The sequence below is a fragment of the Columba livia genome, chromosome 15, assembly GCF_036013475.1.
Source record: "Columba livia isolate bColLiv1 breed racing homer chromosome 15, bColLiv1.pat.W.v2, whole genome shotgun sequence".
NCBI classification, from domain to species: Eukaryota; Metazoa; Chordata; class Aves; order Columbiformes; family Columbidae; genus Columba; species Columba livia.
In genome coordinates, this window is record NC_088616.1 from 13,678,321 (window position 1) to 13,701,404 (window position 23,084).

A 23,084-nucleotide genomic window follows, 5' to 3' on the forward strand; every position below is an offset into this window, starting at 1 on the left:
AGAACAATTCCCCTGACAGAAGCTCAGCTGAATCCTCACATCAGAACCCCAGGTCTCCATCCGTCAAATGCATGAAACTTTCAGCTAAGACGAACTCTTCCTGTTTTAAGGCCATAAAATACCAGCGCAGGGTTTTCCTGCCCTCTCTTTCAGAGTTAATTCCCTTAATATCCCTTTTTTAATCACTGCTAATGACCATCGAAACAAAGATTCGGTTTTTCTTTTTTTTATTATTATTATTATTACTTCTAGCAGACAATTTACATAAAATTCCCCTTTTAAGTTAGTGATTCATAACTTCCTGCAATAAACTACTTAAGGAGCAGCTTTGGTAAAGAATGGAATGAAACAACCAACCAAAAAATAAAATAAAATTAAAGAACAATCACAGCTGATTTTGAAACCAACACAATTCACCAAATTTAGATTCAAAAGAAAATCTGCCAAACTGTATTTTCTCAGTGTTTCCAAATATTCCACCTTCCTCCTCCCTTTTCGGGTTTGTGCAGATGTGGGAGCTGCGTTCTGTCGAGCAGTTTGTCCTGCTAGATCACGGAAATCCACCTTTACATGATTCGTAGACCTTGAATAGAGGACTCTAAGGTCTTGAAAGAGAGAAAAATCTTAATCACAATCTGCGACAGTAGCCTGTGTTCAATAGTTCAGTGTAAATGCTGATGTTAAGAAAAAAAAGAGTAAAAACCCTGAATACTTGAGATTAGACCTATAGACAAGCATCAGAGAGCACTACACGCATTCATTTCAAACTCATTTATGAACCGAGTCTACCCCCTCCCCCAAAACTGCATTAAAGCTGCTTATACATCACCTCAAATTTGACTCCTGTTCCACCAGAGCTTCCTGGCGTCACAGAACACAAATGGTTCTTGTCCTAAAGGTCAGCGCGCAGCTCTCGGCAGCGGGGGGAGGCCAGCAGAGACCTCTCTTGGCTGGTCCTCAGTACAGCCAGGACTCGCATTATTAAATCCTTCTGGGCTTTTCCATAGAATGCTCACTGCATTTTCTGTTTGAGGTTATTTCTTACTGCTTTGCTAAGTTAATTACGAGAGGGCAGGACAATGTTCTACAGGAAGAGAGTGAGCAGAGCCCAAAGGGATGGGAGCAAGAAGAGGCTTTACCATACCAATGATCATTCCAGCCTGATTGTGGCTGAGGTAGAAGTTGGAAAAGAGTTAGTGGGATTCCTACAGGGACATTAAGCAATTCCATTAAAAAATTAAGTCTGGATTAGCACCATCTGCTAAGCGAGGTACATCTTGAATCTTTCTTCCTTATGGAGTTCACTAATGGTCTTGAATATTCCAGTCTGGATTTCCTACTGCTAATAAACCCTGCGCCAGGGCTGAGCCCCAGAAGAGGATGCTAGAGATCAAAAAACCACCCACCACCGCACCCAGCTCAGATAAACACCGTAGTAAAACATACCTTGAAATCCCAGATGGTCATTGCGCCATCAATGCCGGTGGTGCAGAATTTACGACAATCTCGTTTGTCTATCTCATAAATAGACACTTGGCTGAAAACAGAGAGCGATAGCTGTGACACAGACACCCATTCCAGAGAGCCAAAAAGCTGGGAAATTTGGGTTGAATTCAACTCCTACTCTCTCAAAGGGAGACGGGAGCATAGCAGGGCTTGTGCTGGATTTTTGGTACAATGCTTCAGAAAAATAAGCAAAGAAAAAGGATGCTGAAAGCTCTTTAATCGCTTGGTGACTGTAGCCTAAACATTTTCCTTGAATAAAGATAAATTGCTTCAGAAATGTTAGCATCCTCTGGGCTCACATACTTTTATAAATGCAAGGAGATTTCACCCAATAAACCTGAATCAAGCCTTTTGATGAATACATACACATGGAAATAACGACTGAAATAGGAAGCTGGTATGTGAATTTCAGCTTCAGGTGAATTTTGCTGGCTAGATTTTGTGCAGTGCTACTAACCTCTTGTGAATTATCTACATATTTGATAAGATAAACTGTGCTCAAGTTACAGAACACAATACACAAGAGCAAGCAGCAGTAACACACATGCCACGTTAATGATTAACTTCACCAGCTTCCACGTTAAGTCCCAGAAATGTACAGCTGTTAGGGAAAGACTAAAAATAAAATGGGATACCAACTAAACCCATCTGGTATGGCAAATTTTTTGCTCTCACAGGTTTGCGGTACGTCCTGTGACACCAACGGGATGTGGAGAGCGTTCCTTCCCCTCGTACTGGCGGCCAAGACACTCACGTTATACTGTTTTGGTGCAGCGTCTCCAGGGTAGTGTTACGATCTTCTGTAGTGGCTCTTTTATCCATGTTTCGAAAGCGTTCCATAGCAGAAATATTGCGCTGGATGCTCTGTTTTGGAATGTCTAGTTTGGAAACGAAGGTCAACAAGCCACGGTCATCACAGTTAAAGAGCATCGGGCAGCAGTCATGGCCCTGCAAGCATGAAAACATGTCAAGAAACATAATCAACATAATCACCTCTTTGTTTTTCTGCTGCTGTTAATTGCAGAAATGTGAAGACTGATACTATGGAAGAGCTTGCTTATTATTAACTTCATAATGTATGGTGTGTTTGCCTCTCCTAAACACTACAACGCTCTACGAGGAGAAAATAATAGACACTTACAGCCGCCACCACGCTGTTCTCAGAGACAAATGACACACTCAGGAGTGGGAGGAACTCTGTTTTCAGCTGCGAAACCCTGAACACAAGAACGTTTGTTAGAGGACTTCATTGAAACCTCTCATATTTGGCTCCAACAAAAAATAGAGACCGTTCCCACATAAGGTTTATTGGAAAAGAAGGCAGTGTAGCTCAGCTGTCCTGAGGTGACACCAGAAGGTTGTAATTTATAATAAAAAGTTATAACTTAATGAAAGTGTCCTGAAGATCTATAACAAACATGAAGTTTTCCAGCTGAAACACTGAAATGAAGCAGCATCATGTGTAACTGCAAGGGTTTATAAATACACCCCAAAAAAGGTTCAAGTTGATGAAGCTATTTCATTTGCAATATAAAGCTACTTAGTGCTTGACATGATCTTTTCAGGAGAAGCACGCCTGTATGCTAAGTCAATTTTCATAATTTTATAATAAAGGAATTCTAGAACACTTCACAGTCAATCGGGTACTTATACAGCTATTAATAATTAGCAAAAAGAACATACTTACATCATATTTTTTGAGGCATCAGCAACTGACACGGTACTATCGTGACTGACCCAGGCGAGTCGGTTACCGCTGGCAGAAAAACTGACGCTGTGCACCCATCCGCCACTGCCAGCACCCCCAAATTCGGACATCAGCTGCCCAAAAGGCATTTTGGAGCCCCACGGTGTACTGGCTGGTTTTTCATCCACTTCTTTAATATAAGCAGAAAACACCCTGCAAATAAATATTTCAGCAGGAATAAAGACAGGAAAAAAACAAACTCCTGGGAGCTGCATATACCTTTTATATTGGAAACAATCAGATGCATTGTAATTCTACCAAAATAAAATACTACGGTATCTTTAAACAAGCCTCTAGCAGCTGGGAAGCTTCAGTCTCCAGAGAGAAAGCAATAGTACAAAGGGTGTAACACATAAAAGTTTCTCCTAAGTGTCATGTCTTGTATCTTTTCTCCTTTTTTCCAGAAGATGGCACAAAAACATACGTTATCATCCCATTTTCCAGCGTGCTAAGATTTCCCTTTCATCATTTTGCAGTGCTAACAACTCCCAGAGTCAATTCTTCAGTAAGAGAAAAAACACCAATTGCACTGTAGAGTTAGAAGGGAATACAAACACCTACAAAATTACCCACTTTTTAAGAACATTCACTTTTTAGCAGGAGAAAAGAAAACTGATATTCTAATGCCAGCAAAGGGGCTCTGAGCCACCTTATTCTGGCTCATTACTGAAAGGCGGCCTTGAAAACCTGAAATCCCACAATGTTTTTATGGGTTTTTTCCCAGCACTACAATTTGCAAGATATGTTTAAGTAGGAAGCCTCCCCCCTTCATCAAATTCCTTCTGCATGATTCAGACACGCTACAATATGGTGTTCTTGACCGTTACCATGGAAGTTACTTGGACGTCACCAGCGCAGGATTAGAGTCCATTGAACAGGAGGAGCAAGTGAGCTCTGCCATACTACTACCAGAGAAATATTTCAGTATTGACAAAAAAACTGTGATCAAATATTCGTGGTTGCAGTCAAACACAAAAAGGGAGTTTAAGGAAACGGTGCTGCCCCCTCCCCGTTTTATAAAACTTTCACATGTGTTGGGTGTGCACTTCAAAAGGTACCTATATTCAGCTTATTCAAATAAAGTTGATCATTTGGAACAAGAAGGGTTTAACTGCAGCTATATTAGGCACAGATTTTCAGAGAATTAAGAATGAATTTATACTCAGCTCTATCAGTTTAAATATAATCTAATGATAATCCTTCAACAAACTTAATTTTATAGAGACATCTAAAAGGACGGTTCTCCTAATGTATGGAAATAGGACAAGAGGTTGAAAGCAACAGCCTTTGAGACAAGACAGAAAAATCATTCCCACGTAGTAAAAGACCTTGAAGATAACTGCTAAAAAGTCTTTTCCTTTACTAAAGTCTCCCTCTCTTTTAAAATCAAAACCATCTCAGCTTGCAGGTCCCAGCCTTCAAAGAACACTCAGAAACGGCTTTTATTCCCACAGCAACATTGTTCCAGCCAGAACATAAAATTCACACCTATGTGGTGCTGTCAGCTATATATGTATTTCTGAAGACAAATGTAAGAGGACCTCATCCAGGCCAGCCACCAGGAAAACTCTGCTGAATTCCTATCAACTTGGAGCCTCTTGTGCCCCTCCATTCTTTTTCCAAAGTCTCTCCCATTTAGCTGCTGAACAGTTGGCAGTGGCTCTGGCAGATCCATTTCCTAATTTTCTTCAGAACCACCTCTCAGAACAGATGTAGAACTTCAGCCTCAGGTATCTTTATTTTCTTTGATATGTAACCGAACATTCCCCAAAACTGGAATTCTGGAGATCTCTGCTAGTCATTTGGCAAACTCAATATGCTTGCATGATTTTGGGGAAGAAATAGAAACATAAACCCAGTATCAACCTCCATTACTTTTTCTTTCTTCCCTTGATACTTCTATATGGAGATTTCTATGATAAAACCAGCAAAATTATTAAATGTTTCATCCTAAACTAGAACGTTAAGCAAGAGCAGAAAGTTTCCCAAATGTTCTAAGCCAAGATATCTATTTTTTTTTCAAAATATAAACAAATTTTGTTAATAATAAGATGCAGGACACAATTAGTTTTCTGAAAGGAAACAAAAGACTAAGCAAGTCTTCTGGAAAACACTGCAAGGAAATTAACTGAACCACATCTTGAATTTCTTAAAAAAAAACACACTGAAAGCTATACTGAAAAGAAAATAATTCGAGCCTAACTTCTCAACCAAAACCCCAAACGGGAAACAGGAGATAATCAGGGATGTACAGAACAAGCACCAAAGCCTGTAGCTGAAGTCCAAAATAACAGATAAATTGATACATAGGTATCTCGTTATATAGAGATATCTTGATATATAGAGATCTCAGATGACCTAATGTCAGAGTCTGAAGATGCTTTATGAACACACACAAAATAATTTCCACATGTGAAAAGCAGCTGCTTCCAGAAGATGAATGAGTACGTTTTACATCACATTTTTTTGCGAAAGGAAGCAAGCATGGATAGTTTATGTAATTAACACTGGAGACCAGGCAGGGAAGGGAGGCAACTCCCCTCTTCATCCCAGCTTTCATTTAACATCTCTCCTTACATAAAAATGTATTAAAGGATCGAATTTAGATGCATGGGTTCCATTCTGAAATAAGGAACGTAATAGCTGGTCCCACCTCCCCCTCCCACTCCTTCTTAGTCATTTTTAGTACACACTTTGAAGCTTAAAAAATTACCCTGTTACATAAGGAATTTAAGAAAAGAAGCTTTCATTATTATTCAGGGTACAAGTGATTAAGTAAAATATGAATTAAAGTCAACCACTCTGCAGACAGCTCCCCATGCAGACTTCATTGCAGTGACTCCAGTTACTTGGCATGGAGCAACTCGCAGGACCTACTCCTCACGGTGTAATTTCATCATTTGAAAGACTATCCCACCCATCTCACATGCCCAGCTGCTTCTACCAGCCTTTTTCTTATTGTGCGTCAAAAACATTATGCTGAGTTTCATGTGCATCAATTCCTTGGCCCTGATCACCACAGGGCTGCAAGAAAGTTAAGGCTGACACTGGCAAAGGGGAGAGAACAAGTCACTCAGGGAAGAAAAAGATGAAAAATCACCTTTATAAGCATCAAGTTACTCTGAATTTCGAAATTTCATCATCAGGATATTGTTTTTTAGACTCTAACCAGCAGTGTTGGTGTTCGACAAGATAGTACCTGCTGGTCTGATTTCCAAGTGTCTTAAGCCAGATATTTTATTTTGGTAATAACAACAGTATGCAATGAGCCATCTTCTATTTTGATAGTGAATGCATCATCCACATGCTCATGCCAACAAAGAACCTGAACCAGTAACTGACTTACAGATGCTTTATTTTCTCTCACCTGCACTTGAAGTCACAGGATCCCGCTGCCAGCAAAACATTGTTGGGGTGCCAGTCCAGGCTAAGGACAGTGGAACGAATGGGCTTTTTAATGTGTTTGCTCACCCACCTAAGTGAAAGCAGAAATAAAATTCATCTGAAAATATTTTACTGGACTCCTCCAAACCTATGAAATACTTCTCAAAAAGCTCACCCCCCACCAATGACTAAGTACACCAGTTTTGCAATCAAACTCACATTCTGTCCAAATCTTTAAAATTAGGGTGTACAGTCTGTGAACTTTATGTGTTTATCTTTAATTAAAATTTTAAATATTCTAAACAAATTTACAATAAGTATATATCTCTTCACCCAAATTCTTTTCCCCTGGTAACTCATTTTTTTAATGCATTGGACTGAACTCCTTAATGTGGATTTTGCAGGGTAATTGCCTGGTCTCTCACATCCTCTCTCACCTCCTCTATACAGAAGAAAGACTCAAGTCAAAGTTTCTTCATTCATTCTGGAGGGAGATGCAGAGAGGAAACATTTGTCTTTTTTCAGCAATACAGTTGTGGTAAGGAAATTTTTACTCTGCAGAAATTCTTGCACTTTTAGAAAAGCAACATATGTTTATGGTAGTCAACCAGAACCTATCCACGCCAACACATGTAACCTGAAAACAGGCTAACTCAAAGGCCTTTAGGTGCTACATTATATTATAGTAAAGAAGTAAAATCCCTAAGATGTAAAAAGTCCATGAAAGAACTGATGAGGTCTTTTCCTCTACATTTCCTGAAGATTTTAGGAATTAGGAAAATAGTAACCACCATTAAACTCCAGGCTTTAGCTTTCCCATGCAGACCTTAAGGGTATAAATAGAAATTAAACCCAAACAGCTCACCAGTCATTTTCAGATTCAAAGTAGCACACAGATATAAGTCGAGCTCCACTTCCCACAGCAAATTTATTCTCCAAGGGAGACCATTTCACAAAGGTGGCTGCACGATTAATTCTCAGGATCACAAGGGTTGGTTTCCACACGCCGTCTTTCTGACTCCAGACATAGGCATTACGGTCTGCGCCGCAAGTTACAATGCGATCGCTTTTGGGAGCCCAGTCAATACCTGCAATTTAGAGTTCACTTTAATAAAGTTTCCCCTTTATAGTGTTTGCTTTGCCGTAAGCCAAAACAAAGACAATCTCACAGTCTTCTACTATAGAGATAGTTATTACTATTATATTAGTATTCCCCTTTTTCACTTATTCTTCAGGCACCATTTTAAACTGCTAAGGATAAAGGTTTCACCCTCTAGCTTTCGTCAAAATTGCAGATCCCAAATTTCCCGATTCTGGAGGATTTGTCCGTGAGGAAGGCGGCTCTGACTGGTGGCCAACAGGCGGAGCTCCGCAGCCTGGAATGGCCTGTCCACCGCAGAATTCAAACCACTGACTTGAGCAAGAGACACTTCTCAACAGCTGAAACCCAGCAATTCTAAAACTATGCACAAACCTCTAACCAAGTTGTCTGCTCACTGCCAGACTGCAGTCGTGATCCAAAAGTTAAGATAACAGGGTTTTTTTTTGGTTAGAAGTGGTTAATATTTATGTACCAATACAATCCTTACATTTTTTCCATGCCTAATTAAGCTGTGCCATGAGAAAGAAACATTTACCAACAAAAATAAAAAATTCAAATAATAAAACAAAGCATTTGATAAGCCTGCCATTGCTTCTTTCCCTTCCTATGCAATGAAGGATGTTCTCAACTGGAAAGTCTTACGGCAACACTGGTTTTCGTCTTTCCTCAGCATCCTTCTTGGAGATGTAGAGCGCAATCCTTAACTCTCCTGCCACTAAATCATATTTCAATGGTTTTTCAGAACTGTATTCTGTACTCAACACATTCCTTAAGCACACAAACTGTAAAAAGGACAAAAGTCCTTTTTGTACTAATTTTACCATATTATTCATATATGGTCTACTTCAAAATAAGCTTATGCTTAAAAGTTCAGTTTTTGAGAGGCTGGTAGCCTGAAACCATAGCTACATGAGTAAATCTCGTGCCTTTGAAATGGGGACCATCCTGTACCTCTTCTCTTTCCCACCACCTCCCTTGCACCAGCGTTCTTCTGACCCATGGCAAGCTCAGCTTTTTAGGCTTAGCAGAAAACTAAGCCAGCAAAAAAGAGCAAATAATGCTCTTCCTGTAAGTGAGCAGGAGCATCTCACCACAAATGTCTGCATCAAGACACATGAAGGCAAAACAAGGGACCTTGTCCCCTGTGATCAGAAGCTGGAGCAGCAGCAGTTGAATCACCCCTGTCAGAGGCAACACGCAGTCCGATCAGTCCCTCTTCTGTGTCTAAGCACAGTTTAAGTCTAATCTTTACGACAACCACAGCATTCAGTATTCCAAAGGTATGCGCTATGCAGGAAAGCAGAGAGAGCTCTTTTCCCAAGTCATGAATATTTGGTTTCTAACACTAACAGGTACAAGAAAATTGCAGAGAAACATCTTTGGGGAACAGCACGTCATCTGTAAATTCAGCCCAAGTGACTCTTCACAAAAGGGCACATATGGTTGTGCTCTTTGACAGCAACAATCAGATGAATTGAATAAGGTTCCTGAAAAACACTGTTGGGCAGATACTCTTGCCCTTTAGTGAGTTGAGAACAAAAGAAAGGATATTGCTGTTTTGCGCAAGTGCTTGTATTAATTACTTTTGTTTCCTTAGAGAATAAAGCCCTTATAGAAATACCACTATGAAAAAAAAAAAAAAGGAATATAAAAGACTACTGCAGGACAATCACGTTTTAAAAATAACACCTTGTGACTCATCATGGCAGCTCTTCTTACATTTTCATTGTGGATCTACAGATACTCTGGGCCTGCAGTAAAATACACTCACTGATGGTTTGTCATAAGTCCAGGACTGACCACTTAAAGTGTTTATACAGTCCCTAAAAAAGGGTATCTATTGCTGTCAGAAACCACGAACCAATGCAACAGCCGGATACTTGATGCAGTTTTAATACCAGCACTTGAAAGAGAGCAGCATGTATCACCAGGAGAGTTTGACACAGAACTAAGCTGCTTCAGAAGACTGTAAGTTTATCATCATTATGTTATTATGGATGAAAAATAAGTGATAGAAAGGCTCAGTTACTCTACCAAAATGTCTGGAAATGAAATAGGGATTTTCTTCCTAACATTCATTGCATGCAGCCCAAAAAAACGCTGCAAAGCTGTCTGTAAGTGGGCATGCCAACCTATAAAAAGATCTATTTACTCAACACTTGCAGATTTCCTGTTCAGATTCTCGACTGGGGAAAACAGGGGGTAGCCAAACCTGCTGTCTGGCACAGCACAACCTCTGCTTACCTGTAATGTGGCCATTGTGTTCCTTCAGCTCATGAGCCTTGACCCACTGGTTCCCACTCTTCTTGTAGATGTGGACTTCATGATTATTAGGGCTAATGGCAATCTCTTGAAGAAGAAATAAAACAATCCAATAGTACGGAAGACTTTTTCGTAACAAAAGCTTTACTTGGAAAGACTTTCCAGTGTAAAGCCTGTATTCTCAAATTTCAGAGCGTAACATGGATTTTGTAAACAAAGGGCCAATGACCCTAGATAATCTTAAATAATTATGGTTATAAAATCGTCATGAGTATACAGCACAGAAAGACATTTTGAACATAACGATCAATGTTCTAACAGAAAAGTAGGCTATTAGAGGCCTGGTTTGTGGGTATGGAAATAGAGGGTCAAAAAGGGTAAGCAGGGACAGGTCATGTTCTAAGAAGGTGCAGACCAAGAGGTAAAGCCTTTTGGAACACCGGTAAGGCCAGACCTACTCATATGCCAGAGTTCCAGTAATGGGTTTTTCAAAGTTCAGATGTAGAAAATAGGCACTTTTTGGATCATCAATGGAACATTTAATACGCAGCACTAGGTATTTGACTATACCTTTGCTAAACATGATCCAGAAAATTGCAAGATTACAAACTGACAGCAAAGAGAAAGTAGCACCAGAAAACAAACCAACCAAACAAAACCAACATATTACTTACGAGTACGGTCTCTGTTCCATGCATGGCAGGTGATTGGCTCTAGTAAAAACTGATGTAGAGACATTCCGAGTTAAAGATATTCCTATGTTGTAAAAATTGAAAAAGCTGAAAGATGTAAAATTGAAAACAAAACACTTCAAAATTAGGTAATTATTAAAACAAAATCAGCCTTCAACATTTACCAAGGTTGTTTCAGTCCAGTGTTACAATTTGAGTACAAAAGATCACAACTTACTCAGTCAATACGTTCAGGCCGCTTAAGAGCTGCCTTTGCCCTACATCCCAATATCTTCAGTAGGCCAATGAATTTTAACTGTCCTGCTTACTAAAGCTAATTGTGATTGTCCCAAAAGCCATGTTCACTTGCTTCTTAGTGTATCATCACTGGTGAGACAGCAGGTTCTTAGGAAATCTAACAAAATTAATAATTTTACTATGGAAATAGAATACTTGGAAAAAAAAAACCCTAAAATTCTAGGGACATATCTCAGTGAATTGATTCAAATCCTGACATGTACCAAGGCTCACAAGCACTACAATAACATTTTTTTCTTCTTCTTTCTCAGGATGTTAAATTGGTGTGTCCAGAACATCTGATATGCAACTGTAATCTGCTGATTATTTGATGAAGCCATTTATATGTATCCTAGGGAAAAAATATTAAGATTAGTAAGTAACTAATTGCTAATTTCTTCAGATTAATCCTGGCACTTAAGTGTTTTATAGTTAGGCTTTTGCCCCCATGAGATTCAAACACTGAAAGAATGAGCTGAATCATTCTAGTTCGTATGTATTTTAATTTGTTTAAAAAAAGGCTAGACACCTAGTCTTTTCTTTAACTTGTAACTGCTACATGAGACAGCGCCGAATATCTGCAATCGGAGGTGCAGTGACCCACAACTACAAAGTTGTTTAAAATATCATGTTGTATTCTATATCCTGTATTAACCAAGCAGCACAAATGGATGGAAGATAACATCAATGGAAGATAACACCGGAAAAGCTCAGGGTCACCTCTAATAATTAAAATACAGTTCAATACACAAAACTTGGATTTGTCAATTCCTTCCATAAATTCCACTAATTTTCATAGCAATTTACCCTTGGCTGATGGATCAAAGTTTTTTTACCCCTACATATACATCTAAAAAGAATTATCTCTGTGATGTCATTCCAAGGCATCCACACCCATTATAGCCTGAAATTACAACATACCCAAGTATGGCCATGTTAGTGGAGGGCGGAGGCTTTGGGACAAGGTAGGAATTTGGAAGCAAACAGGAAACGAGCGGCAGCCCAACAGAAACTCAGGCGTGAATGAAAGATGAGTGTGTTCTTATAGAGCTCAGCAATTCCTACCGCCCCACTCACTTAACAAATGTGCTGAAAGTGCTGAATCTTGGAGCAGAGATGATACAGAACTTCACCAATGCAAAGCATTGGAGAGACTTTTTCTTTTCCCTCCCCCAACCCCTGCTTTTTTTCTTTTTAAGAAAGCAAGCACTGCTATTTTAAAATTATTTACGGTTACATTTCAAATGTGCTTCAAATATAACTTTTAACTACATGAGCTTTAATTCCAGTTGATAATTTTAACCAGCATGGTTTCATGGTTCTTCTAATAGTCATATTCTACCAATCAAATGAAGCTATTAAGCATATGTAGTACTAAGCAAAATAATTAATATATCTTTGTTAATGTGAAAAAGTAGACATAATCCAAGTTACCTTTGACCTTAGACAGCCATGACTTGAGAGTCCATGTGCTAATATAAGCAAGACACAACTGCAAACTGCTTTTTCCACGATCTTGCTTTAGCACGTGCCAACATTCAGTAGCACTACATTTCCATATACAGGAAAAGTCGAAGAGCTGCTCTACCAACAAGGAATGCTCAGCCTTTTCTGCTCTTTCTGAAATAAAATGTAAAAATATCCGATCTCCCCTCCCCAAGGAATGCAGCTATTTTGAAACACTTTCTAACACAACCCTGGTATTTTCTGCACAGATTTTAACTACATATGAATGATACGGTCCCATCCTAACTTGTAGTTGGGAGATTTTTGCTAACCTACACACTGCTCCCAAAGACAGACTAGACAAGCAGTATGTTCCATTCTTTCCCACTGAATGAGCTTCTTGAGCACCATAACTTGCAGCAAGCACTATTTTCTGTTGTGGTTTGGTAACAAACTCATAAAAAACAACAGTGATGAGAATCTCCAAAAGCACTACTATTTCTCTGCTAAGTGCAGTGCCCTTTTCTTCATGAAGTTAAATCTTAAAGAAGTCTTGCAGTTACATTTATTCCTTACCAATACATAGACAAAATCAAACTCACATTTCACACGAGAAAATGCAACGGACTCTATGATTCTTTACACAATTAACATGTAGTAAACCCCTCAATGCCTTCCTGTCAGCCAACCTCAAAATCTCATATAGGAAAGATACTGTTACAATACCTTTGTTAGCCATATACTTAAGGTGGCTATCCAATTATTTTTTGTAAATGCAAAGTAACTGTACTTGAGTTTCAATACATTTTTTTTTAAAGGAGAAAAAAAGAAAATTTTGCACCTCTGCACAGCAGTTCTTTCAGTACATAGACTGAAAGGATCGAGGTTGGGAAGTACAGGACTCAGCTGTTGTCATCTCTCCACGGGGTGAGAAATATGGGGTATACGGGCATCCCTGGACAAGCAACTAGTGAGGGTGCAGACTCAGAAGTGGAGACAGCATATGTGTGGGTGAGAGAGAGAGAGAAAAAGGGATCTTTTTGATCCTTGCCTGTTTTCAGAGCACCTACATCACTCCCAAACACCTGGAAGAGAAGTGCCTCTAATTAAGGCCTCCTCCTCCCGCTGTCATTCCTCTCCGAGTCACTCAGCGCAGCGTTCCCAAGGGGGTGACTCCTGCCACAGGACACCATTAGCATTACAAAGCCGACCGGTCTGGGATGGATCGCGGGCTGCGGGAGGCCCGGTGCGGGTCCCACAGGTGCACAGCGCTGCTGCGGAGGCCACGGCGGGTCAGAGCCGGGGGAGGCGGGGGCTGCCCCGCCGAGGCCCGTCCGGTTGCTCCCGCCCCGGCCCCATCACCGCCCCGTGCGGCCCCGGCCCGTCAGGGCGAAGGCGTTGAGGGTACCGCATCGCCTCACTAGAGGGCCCCGCAAACGCCCCTCGCAGCGGCAGGGCCAGGCACAGCCCTCCAGCCCCGGGCAGGCTGAGGTGACCCAACCCCCCCACCATCCCCTTACACCGGCGGGCCTGCAGGCTCCCCCCGCCTCCCATCCCTCTCGGGGCTGGTCCGGCGGCACCGCGGACAGCCGCCCCCCGGGGTGGGGACTCACCTGACGCGGCGGGAGCGGAGCGGGACTCGCGGACTCTGGTCAGTCAACGCGACTCCGCTCCGGGCGGCGGGAGAGGGAGCGGCCGGGCGGCGGAGGCCGAGGGGGGGGGCCCGGCACTGACAAGGGAGCCAGGAAACGCGCTCTGCGCCTGCGCGCCGCCCCGCGGGCTGCGCCTGCGCCGCCGCCGCCGCGCTGCAGGGGCGGGGGGAGCCGGGGCGCGTCGGGGAGCCGGTCTGCGCCTGCGCGGCGGGAGGGCGGCGGGGGCGCGCGCCGGGCCCGCGCCTCACACAAAGGCGGCCGGCGGGCTGTGCGCGCGCATGGTGAGGCGGCCGTTCCCCCTCACGGGAGGAGCGGGCTGGGGAGGGGCTGTGAATCTGTTAAGTCGGGGGCATTTCCACACCGTGAGCACCAAGTCACCTCCCAGGAGCGCGGTCCCGCAGAGATGCTGCCTCTCCGACAGCATCGGTGAGGAAACAATGCTCAGTATTCATGAGCGACCAGTCTCTGCCAACACCTGGATGACTTCATCACATTGAATTCTGTCAAATACACGATTATTATAAATATATATATATATTTAAATCCTACTTCATATTTTGTAAAGCTACATCATTTTTAGTGACGGCAATATTTTTCTGTCATTGCTGCCTCTCTCCTCCACCCCATCCCCAGCTACGGACAGCACCACCACACTCCTTAATTGTAAGTGTATCAGTTTTCCTGTGACTTCCATAAACATTTTAACCAACAAAATGGTGGATACCAAGAGTTTAAAGCTGTGAGTTTATGACATGTGTCATGAGTTTGAGGCCACCTGAGCTGGGGCTTGGCAGTGCCAGGGAAAAGCCAGAGGCTGGATAAGCAGGTTGTGAGGGCTTGAATGGAGTTTATTTGAGCTTCTTCAGCACAGGCTGACTTAGAGCTGCCATGCGAGGAGACTTTGTGACCTTCCTCCCTTTTGAAGGATGGAAGGAAGGGTTGTGACGCATTGGAACAGGCTGCCCGAGGAAGTGGTAGAGTCACCATCCCTGGAGATGTTTAAAAGACGTATAGATAAGGCTCTTAGGGACATGGGTTAGTGCTCGATTTAGGTTATGGTTGCACTCGATGATCTTAAAGGTCTCTTCCAACCAAAATGATTCTATGAAGGTGCTTTCCACTGCAGGGCGGACAATCCTGTCCAACTCATTCAGATGCCAAAGGACCTTCCCTTCTCTCTGGCTGGAATATAGAAAGGAGTATATTCACAGTAATTTGCCCTATGTTTTATTGCCTCAAGGAGCTGCTTGCTGTTTGGAGTCTTGTGTTTTGGCTCCTGTAAAACTCCATTGCCTGTGAGGCTTTTTGAGCTTAAGTACAAGGGGAAAAAAAAGGCAAGTGGGGGGAATGGGGACATATTGATGACTTGCAGATATACTGAGGAGCAATAGAGTAGTGAGTTTAGTTTTGAGTCTGAGAGCAAATAAACAGTCTGTAAGCATCTAGAAGGAAACAAGAAGGTAAATGCTAGCTAGTATGGCTTTGTTGTGAATGAATTGAGCCAATCTAATTTCCTTTTCTGGCAGCATAACAGGGCTTGTAGATAAGGGAGAAGCACTATAAGTCATATATCTTGATTTTTAGTAGAGCTTCTGACACTGGCTTGCAGGATATTCTAATAATAAACTGGGAAACCAGTCTAGATGATACCGCTCTGAGGGAGTTGCAAAACTGGTTGAGGAAAAATGTACTTGATATGAGTCCTTGTACAGGGAATTACCCTGGGTCCATTACTCATCCATGATGAAACAGAGTGTAATTACTGCATTTGAAGATGAGATCAAGTCAGAAGGCAGAATAAACACAATCACAGAACTAGGACTCAAAATGAGAGCTCTGTGGAAAAAATAGGATGCGGCTCAGTAGCAGGTGCACTGCTATACAATTTAACATGATCAGCTGCAGAATTACAAGACTGGGAAGAATTGGGCAGGAAAGGATGGAGGGGCTGCCATGGATCATCAGCTGAATAGGAGTCCATAACATCTTGCTGTTGCAGAACACCGTGCAGGTCTATATAGGTAAGAAAATGATAGGAACCCAGGAATCCTGCTCTGCCAAGCTGTGATAGAAGAGTATGTCCTGTCCCGGGCCCCGCTCAAGAGAAATATGGAAATCTGGAGAAAACGGTGGCAATAATGATCAGAGTCTTTGAACACGTGAGTTTTGCTGAGCCTGTTGAAAGTGCAGAAAACCCAGGGAAGATGTGGTAAGCCTTCAAATAGATAAAAGGCTGCTGCTCTGAGGAAAGGAACAATTTGTTCTCTTACGTCCACTGCGGGTAGGGCAAGAAGTCATAAGCTAAGATAACAGCAAGGCAGATCTAGGTTACAGTGAAAAGAATTCTCAGTGATTCCTTTGAAGTGTCAAGTCCTGTGTTGGACTTGGCGGGATGGAGGACTCTTCTTACGTTTTTTTAAGAACGTATCAGATAAATATTTGTCAGAATGGCAAAAGTGCAATATAAGATCTTGCATTTGGGAAGGAGCCTCGAGTCAGTGGTCGCCTAAATGAGTGTTACTATGGTTTGGTAACTGCGAGGTATGTCATCATTGCTGCCCTTATTGGCTTACCGATAAAACTAGATCAGCTGCACAGATTAAAGATACGCAACTAGGCCAAGTAAAATTATGTAACAGGAATGAAATTACGTTTAAGTATGGGTTTATGTTTACAAAATGATTTTCACCAGATGGGGTGAACATATCTAAATGAGGAACTCTGCAGAGCTTTTAAGCATTAAAAGCTAAGGCCCTGTCTCCAGCAAAGCTTTCCAGAGAATTTTCCACCTTTGTTCCTGCTGTATTGCTGATAACAATTACGCTGTGCTAATCCAGAAAGGATGCCAATGTTTTTGAGATTAAGGCCTCAGAAGCAAGGCTGAACTGATCTTAGTGAAAGTAATTTAGATGCAGTCAGACCTTAAGATGTGTACTTTTAAAAAATTGAGCTGGCACATCCTTTGAGGTAGTTGTTTTTATTTTCTAAACAGCAAATGCATTCAGATGGGTAGCAGCTAGTCAAAAAGAGATCTTTTGGGAGCAGGCTGTTGTGTATATGAACAGATAACTGTGGATGAAAATACCTGCCTCGAGAGATATTCTAGATGTGAGTTCACCCCAGTATTTGAAAGTCTGGCAGTTTCCAGAACCATTTCGTATGCCTGATGTTTAAAAATAAGATGAAACAAACGAAGTTTTTTTCCCTTAATTGGATTCCCTGTATCTCTAGAACTGCCATCTAGATCACAGTAGTTTGTCAAAATCAGGTTTCATCAGTAATATTCTTGAATTATCAAGAACATTGCTTTAAGATTAAAGTCACTGATGATCTAAATAACTGCAAATATGGGATTTTTAAGTGGGGAAAAACAACGGATCCCGAAGTCCTGCTTCTTTGCCACTTAATACTGTGTCCCCTTGCCAACTCCCATGCTTAACTTTATGTGGAGTGTGTGCAATGGTCATAATACAGAATGAGAAAGAAGGAAGACTGTTTGCAGCTTGGCCAAACTTTTCCTGGGCGATCTTTTTGCATACTGGCTTTCTAGGTGATTATGAGCTTGATGCCAACGGCTTCCCCCTGCCAGAGGAGACCTGCAGTGAAGCAGGTAGGAAGGAGCCTGCGTGCTCAGGCTCTAAATCACCATCTTTAGAGCAAAAATATAAAGTGTGTGACATCTAGCAGCACCTGCATGCTGTTCACCCGGTTTTCCAAGGTTGTATGCCTAAATGCGTTTGTTCCAGTTGTCCAAGCAGGGCTTGGTGAGCAACAGCTGGGTGTTTGGATGACAGCAGAGTTTTTCCTCTAGCTCCAACAGAAAATGATCACTAGAAAAGAAACAGCAGCAGTGTTTATCACCTTTTTTTTAAGATTATGATAGCAAAATTGTTAACACTGGTTGCTTCAAGGTGTTCCCTAGGGGTTGGCCCTCCTAGGGAACAGGAGCTGTTTCAGAACTTATCTCAGTGCATGACAATACTTATGGAATATCTCTGTTCTCTTTTGTAGGGAATTGCATGAGTCAGCTAGTGTTGAGAACACACCTGTGTTTTCCTCATCTCCATCCCACACCCTTTTCTGCTCTAATAAATCAATGGCAGGTGGATTTGAACATGTGAGCTCTATCTTTGGTGCCTGTTCCTGAGCCTCTGGCACAGAGAAGGAAGGTTTAGGCACTTGTCTGATCTCCCCAAAAGTGAACCCTTTGCTTGCTGAGACGCAGTGCCTGGGGTGCAGTTTGTTTAGAGCTGCTTCAGCCATCCCATCTCCCTCTCTTCTCCATCATCCAGCTCATCTGTGTTCATCCTTTACTTGGCCAGACTCTGTTTTGCCACCTGTTCCAGTACCAGAAAGGGTGCATAAGGTGTGATTGCATGATCGTATTGTACCTCAAGTTGGAAGGGACCCATAAGGATCAAGCTCAGCTCCCAGGTGATGAAGTGGTGAGCTGGAGCAGGGAATACACACAGCCTTCTCAACTTGCCTCTTTTCAGTTTGTTGTGCAACCTTTCCAGTTGCTCCTGCATGTGTTAGTTGGTTCTGTGGCCATCGTTTGTGGAAGACGGGCTGCTTTTAGAGGCCTCTTGTTCTTGTGCAGAATTTTCAGTCTCCACGTGGTGTTTCTGTTTGGAGGCTAGCTCTATTTCCAGTTATTTAATCTGAAAAGGAGCGGAAGGATAAACGATGATGGCAGCGATTTGAAGTGTTGATGTGAAATGATGAGGATCAGAAAAAGAATAGGAAGATGGTATCTACCCCAGGAATTTGAAGCTACTCGTGCTTCAGAGTTTTGTAGCAGTAGAAAAATAAACAGCAAGTCATGCCACTGATGACACTGTGCTTTGCACATTCTCCTTTGTGGGTGTAGATCAGCTGCTGATACCAGTGGCTTGTTACTGCTGTTCTCAAGCATCATAAAGATTCTGATTGATGAGTTCTGCGCGGGGTGCAAAGTGCTGAAGTTCTCTTGCGCTCCAGTGGGCTGAGAGTGTCCTACATGCATCTTTTCTGCCTAGTCTGTATTTCCTTAAATTAGTGCATTCCCTTTGGGACGTGTTGCCTGTTAAATGACAATGTTTCTTTTTGTGCTAAAATGTACCTATTTGTGCTGAATGTGGAAGCTGAAGTGCAGGAAAGAGTGTCATGCCTGTTCTGTTGGAATGGTCTTTCTAATCCATTTGTACATGTTTTCTTACCCTGGAGTTCCATGATGGTGCATTTTTTCCTCCTTTCAGGACTAACTGCTCAGCCTATTCCATCTTGACTTACAGGTCTTTTATTGTCACTTAATAGTTCTTAATTATAGTGCACGTAATGATCTTTCTCCTGACATAGACCTTTTGCCACACAGGAAGCCTGTGAGGAAGGTATGAAAGAGTTTGACAGCACGGCTATTTATAGAAACCATTAAAAGCTAGGATCTGTAGACCTGATATCTGCATGTTACCTTCTGAGAAATTTTGCCGTATCTTTAATTTTTCAGTGTATCATAATCTGCCTTTCGAAAGACTGGATCCACAGCTCACTGGAATCAATGGCTGCAGTCCCAGCTGACTTGGGCAATTCTAGATCAGACCATAAACGACGTGATGGTATCTTCGCTTAGTACCACTGGACTAGTCAAAGGTATTATCCCCCCCTATTATTAAGTCAATAGCTTTAGTTCTACTGACACTTCAGGGTTTTCTTTCTACCCTTCAATGGAAAGAGGGTGACTGAGAGCATGCTGTAGACGGAAGGTGAAGATATTGTCTGAACACACGGTAGCTGAAAGCACAAAGGTGGCAGAAGGCTCAGCCTCGCTCTGGGAGGAGATACTGTGCATTAAATCCACAGCTAACTATGATATTTCTGAAGTGCCAGTTGTCAGCACAGTGCCAAAGGAGCAATCTGCTCAGCGCTGGCAACTTTTCTCCCTCCTGTGCCAATTCCGAATGCCATTGACTGGCTAGAGAGGGAAACCGGCCTACTCTTTGTTGGAGGCCTGATAGATGTGATGAGTGGAGTTGTGTAATAAGGGAAAGAAAGGATAAATCAAGAGGAAATGGAGGAATTCCTCAGGGTGCCATCTGTGATGTAGATTACCAGGGAGGCAGAGGGGAAGTGGATTTCTTCTTTAGCGGATTAATATTGTCAGGCTGCAATCAGGGAGCTAACATGCATTCTGCTTTTCAGCATCATAAAAAGCAACGCGAGTGCTAACATGTATTATTAACAGGGTGCTTTTGAATCAGCACTGGAGAGAAATCATGGAATATATACCTAAAGGTTTCCAGTTACCAACATAAAGGGCAGAAAGGTGGGAGGCATCAGCCACAGCTTTCTTTGCTCTCTCAGCAGCTGCTCAGTACTCACTGATGATTTCCTCATGCTCATTAGTAACGTGTTGAAGGTCAGGCTCCAGCTTTCATTTAATAGTAAGCAGACTGAATCTAGAGGGCAGGAAGAAGTCTTAGAGACCCAGAATGTCTTACTGCCCAGCTCTAGGGCTTCCATTTCGCTCTCAAAGAGATGATTTGTGCATCAGTTTTCGGTAGAGTTTGTTTTTTCTCTATAAAATCGTACACTGTTAAGCCAAGTGAGATTCATCCCCCCTGCATCTGCTTTACGGAACATTAGGACCTGTGTATTTACTTGCATGCTGAGCACTAAAATGATGATACACCTCTGAGGCAGAAATAGCCCCTGTTGTTTATGAAGGCCTGGAGTCTGAGTCTGTTTTCCTAAATTTCTGTGTGTATGGATTTGAGTTTATATACAATATTATTTATTTCAAAGTTATGCTGCAGTAGCAGCAGCTGACTTTAGACCTAACTGAAACTGGATTTGATTGCGCTCTCAACAAACGCAGGCTCCACAGTTTACAATATGTATGTCTCTTTATTGCATGGAAAATATGAGCCCCACAGCTCATTTAGTGCTTGCTGTTTACTGATATGAATCATTGGAGGACTGTTGTTGCTGCTGCTGTAAAAATAATAAATGCATTTTAAAAACACTCTAAGGAAGGTAAAAAGCAAAGGCTTTAATAGAAAAACTGCATTCTAGCAACACAAGCTGCTTTTCAGAGAAACAACATCAAGAAAATGTGCCAATGTGTTCCAGAGTGCTGCACAAGTTCTGTGGTACATAGGTTTTGTATAACAAATACATTAAAACTCCCAAATTCAGTATGGAGATAGCAAGTCACCTGCTAAAAGTGTATCCTTTAATTATCAGTCAATCGGAAGTGAATATATTGGCTGCATTTTTCAACCTATTTGAACAAAAGCCACATTTATGACTCAGTTTTTATAACTGATGTCCCATAATTGCAGCTGATAAATGCTTCTTGTATTATCAGTCCTTTCCAGAAGTTATGCTCTTTTCCTTGGAAATGTTGGCATGTGTGGTCTTTATGGAAAAGAACTGCAGCCTATAATGCTGCATGTTAAAGTAGCTTCTGAAATCTATGCACAAAACGAAGTGACAGGTATGTTATTTCATACTGCAATCTGTAAGGCAAGGGTGCTTAAAATTCACTAAGATGGATCTCTCGCTGTGGGCTACAGTCTATGGAAGAACTCTGAGCACCATGGAAACAACTAGAAAAACTGTAGTTTCAATGGATGCACAATTTTACAGTGTTCTTTTTAGGTGTGTTTTTCAAAAGTGTTCAGCACTGTCTTAACTCTTCCATCAAATGTGCTAAAAGTTTTCCATAGGCCTTGCTAGGAGCAAAACTGGGCCAAAATGGTGCTTTTTTGAAAATCCTGCTATCAGTATAATATCTCTGAAGACTGAGCTCTTTGTGTGCCGTAATCAGACCTATCTTGTAGACCGCTATTGTATTTATCCGTTATTGGCCTAATCCTGCACTCCTTACCCACAGTTAAGATTTAATGTTAAGCCACTTGCACGTAAACTCTCTGACAAGATAGCTGTTGCATAAATAGTTCTACTTTCACCACACGTGGACATTGAGTTCCTTATGTCTTCTCCGTGACCTCTGCTTGCTCCAAGGGTTTGCGAGAGCGCTCACTGCCCTCCAGGCCGGTCTGCTCTTCTTCCCGCTCTGTCTGCAGCTGCTCCTTGTGCCAGCAAGCATCCTCAGCCCTTTCGATCCGAAGGTCCTGAAAGCAGGTCAAAGGTGAATATAAATAATGAAGGAAGAGGAAAATGAAAGATGTAGGAGGTCTCTCTGCAAAGCTGTTCTTTAAGGTGATGCCAGACTTAAAAAAAACACAAAACAAACCAAAACACAACAATTCAGCCCCCCCCCCCCAAAAAAAAAATCACTGGATCCTAGTGTCATGTATATCTGTTACACCATTGTAACCACACTGACTATAAGAGAATTACTTCTGAGACTGATGTACTAAGTTAGGTTTGAGTGCGTGTCTATATATATGCAAGTGTACAGAGAGAAAGAATCTTTGTTGTTACTCTTTAAGTTCTAAAATTGGATTTTTGGCAGCAATTGTATCACTTTATTCCAACAAAGAGACTAGCCTTTTAATAATTTACTTAGTTTTATTTTAGAAATGAAGAGCCAAAGGAAACTCATTAGTTTTACATCTCTGTTAGTTTCAAGTCCCTTTGTTGGCTATCCTGTTCAAATAGCAATTACAACTTCTCTTAAAAGCAGAACTTTCTAGTTTTATTTGCATATGAATTGTTCTTTGGGATTTTAGCTTGACCAAAGCTGATAGCCATGCTTATCTTGTATAAGCTTTGTTGGAACTGCTGCAGATTGAAATTGATATGAGTGGGAGAACCAGGGCTTTTGAATAGAAATTCTCAATTTGTTCAAGAGTACATTATCTACTGCTTTGTTGCTTAAGCTATAAAATAGCTCTGGTATGTTTTTCCTTGCAGTGGCCTGCTTCCGCCCTCTCCAGTTTACCTTGACATGCTGTTGCAGTTTATTTAGTGTCCTGAGGAGCTCACTGTGGTTCGTGTTGGCACAATCCAGGTGCATTTCCATGCTGCTCGGATCAGTGTCCATCTTCTTGAGCCTGAGAGCTTCAGCACTC

At 41.8% G+C, this 23,084-nt stretch overlaps 2 protein-coding genes across 16 annotated transcripts in view; one reads left to right on the forward strand and one right to left on the reverse strand.

The window, feature by feature from the left end:
• Positions 1-210: 210 nt before the first annotated feature.
• Positions 211-14,221, reverse strand: ARPC1A (actin related protein 2/3 complex subunit 1A). 5 transcript variants are annotated; one of them, XM_065031382.1, is made up of 11 exons: positions 14,029-14,176; positions 12,404-12,589; positions 10,676-10,757; positions 9,984-10,088; positions 7,503-7,725; positions 6,621-6,728; positions 3,194-3,406; positions 2,648-2,723; positions 2,261-2,454; positions 1,447-1,537; positions 211-605 (listed from the first exon to the last, which is right to left on the reverse strand). In XM_065031382.1, the coding sequence occupies exons 3-11, from the start codon at positions 10,737-10,739 to the stop codon at positions 567-569; spliced, it is 1,113 nt and encodes a 370-aa protein (XP_064887454.1). In that variant the 5' UTR covers positions 10,740-10,757; positions 12,404-12,589; positions 14,029-14,176; the 3' UTR covers positions 211-566. The 5 variants fall into 5 exon arrangements, with proteins under 5 accessions (XP_064887454.1, XP_064887451.1, XP_064887452.1 ...); XM_065031379.1 differs by having other exon boundaries at positions 10,676-10,780; XM_065031380.1 differs by lacking the exon at positions 12,404-12,589 and adding an exon at positions 13,257-13,500 and having other exon boundaries at positions 10,676-10,780; positions 14,029-14,173.
• Positions 13,545-23,084, forward strand: part of KPNA7 (karyopherin subunit alpha 7) — a 51,280-nt gene continuing 41,740 nt past the window's right edge. For 3 of the 11 annotated variants that reach the window (XM_065031360.1, XM_065031364.1, XM_065031365.1), the window contains exons 1-3: positions 14,338-14,493; positions 14,701-14,730; positions 19,553-19,695. The gene's annotated coding sequence lies outside the window, so the exon portion shown is untranslated. Of the gene's footprint in view, positions 13,907-14,336; positions 14,494-14,700; positions 14,731-14,787; positions 16,089-19,552; positions 19,696-23,084 lie in introns of those variants that run through there. The other 8 variants (XM_065031361.1, XM_065031371.1, XM_065031363.1 and 5 more) reach the window with 6 other exon arrangements.

Bases quoted from the DNA above. Each gene is read 5' to 3' on its own strand.
- ARPC1A (XM_065031378.1), bottom strand. From the start codon at position 10,739: ATGTCTCTACATCAGTTTTTACTAGAGCCAATCACCTGCCATGCATGG. The intron at 10,089-10,675 runs GTAAGTAATATG...TTCTTCTTCAAG, and splicing joins ATGGAACAGAGACCGTACTC to AGATTGCCATTAGCCCTAAT. The intron at 2,455-2,647 runs GTAAGTGTCTAT...TCATGCTTGCAG, and splicing joins AGAACAGCGTGGTGGCGGCT to GGCCATGACTGCTGCCCGAT.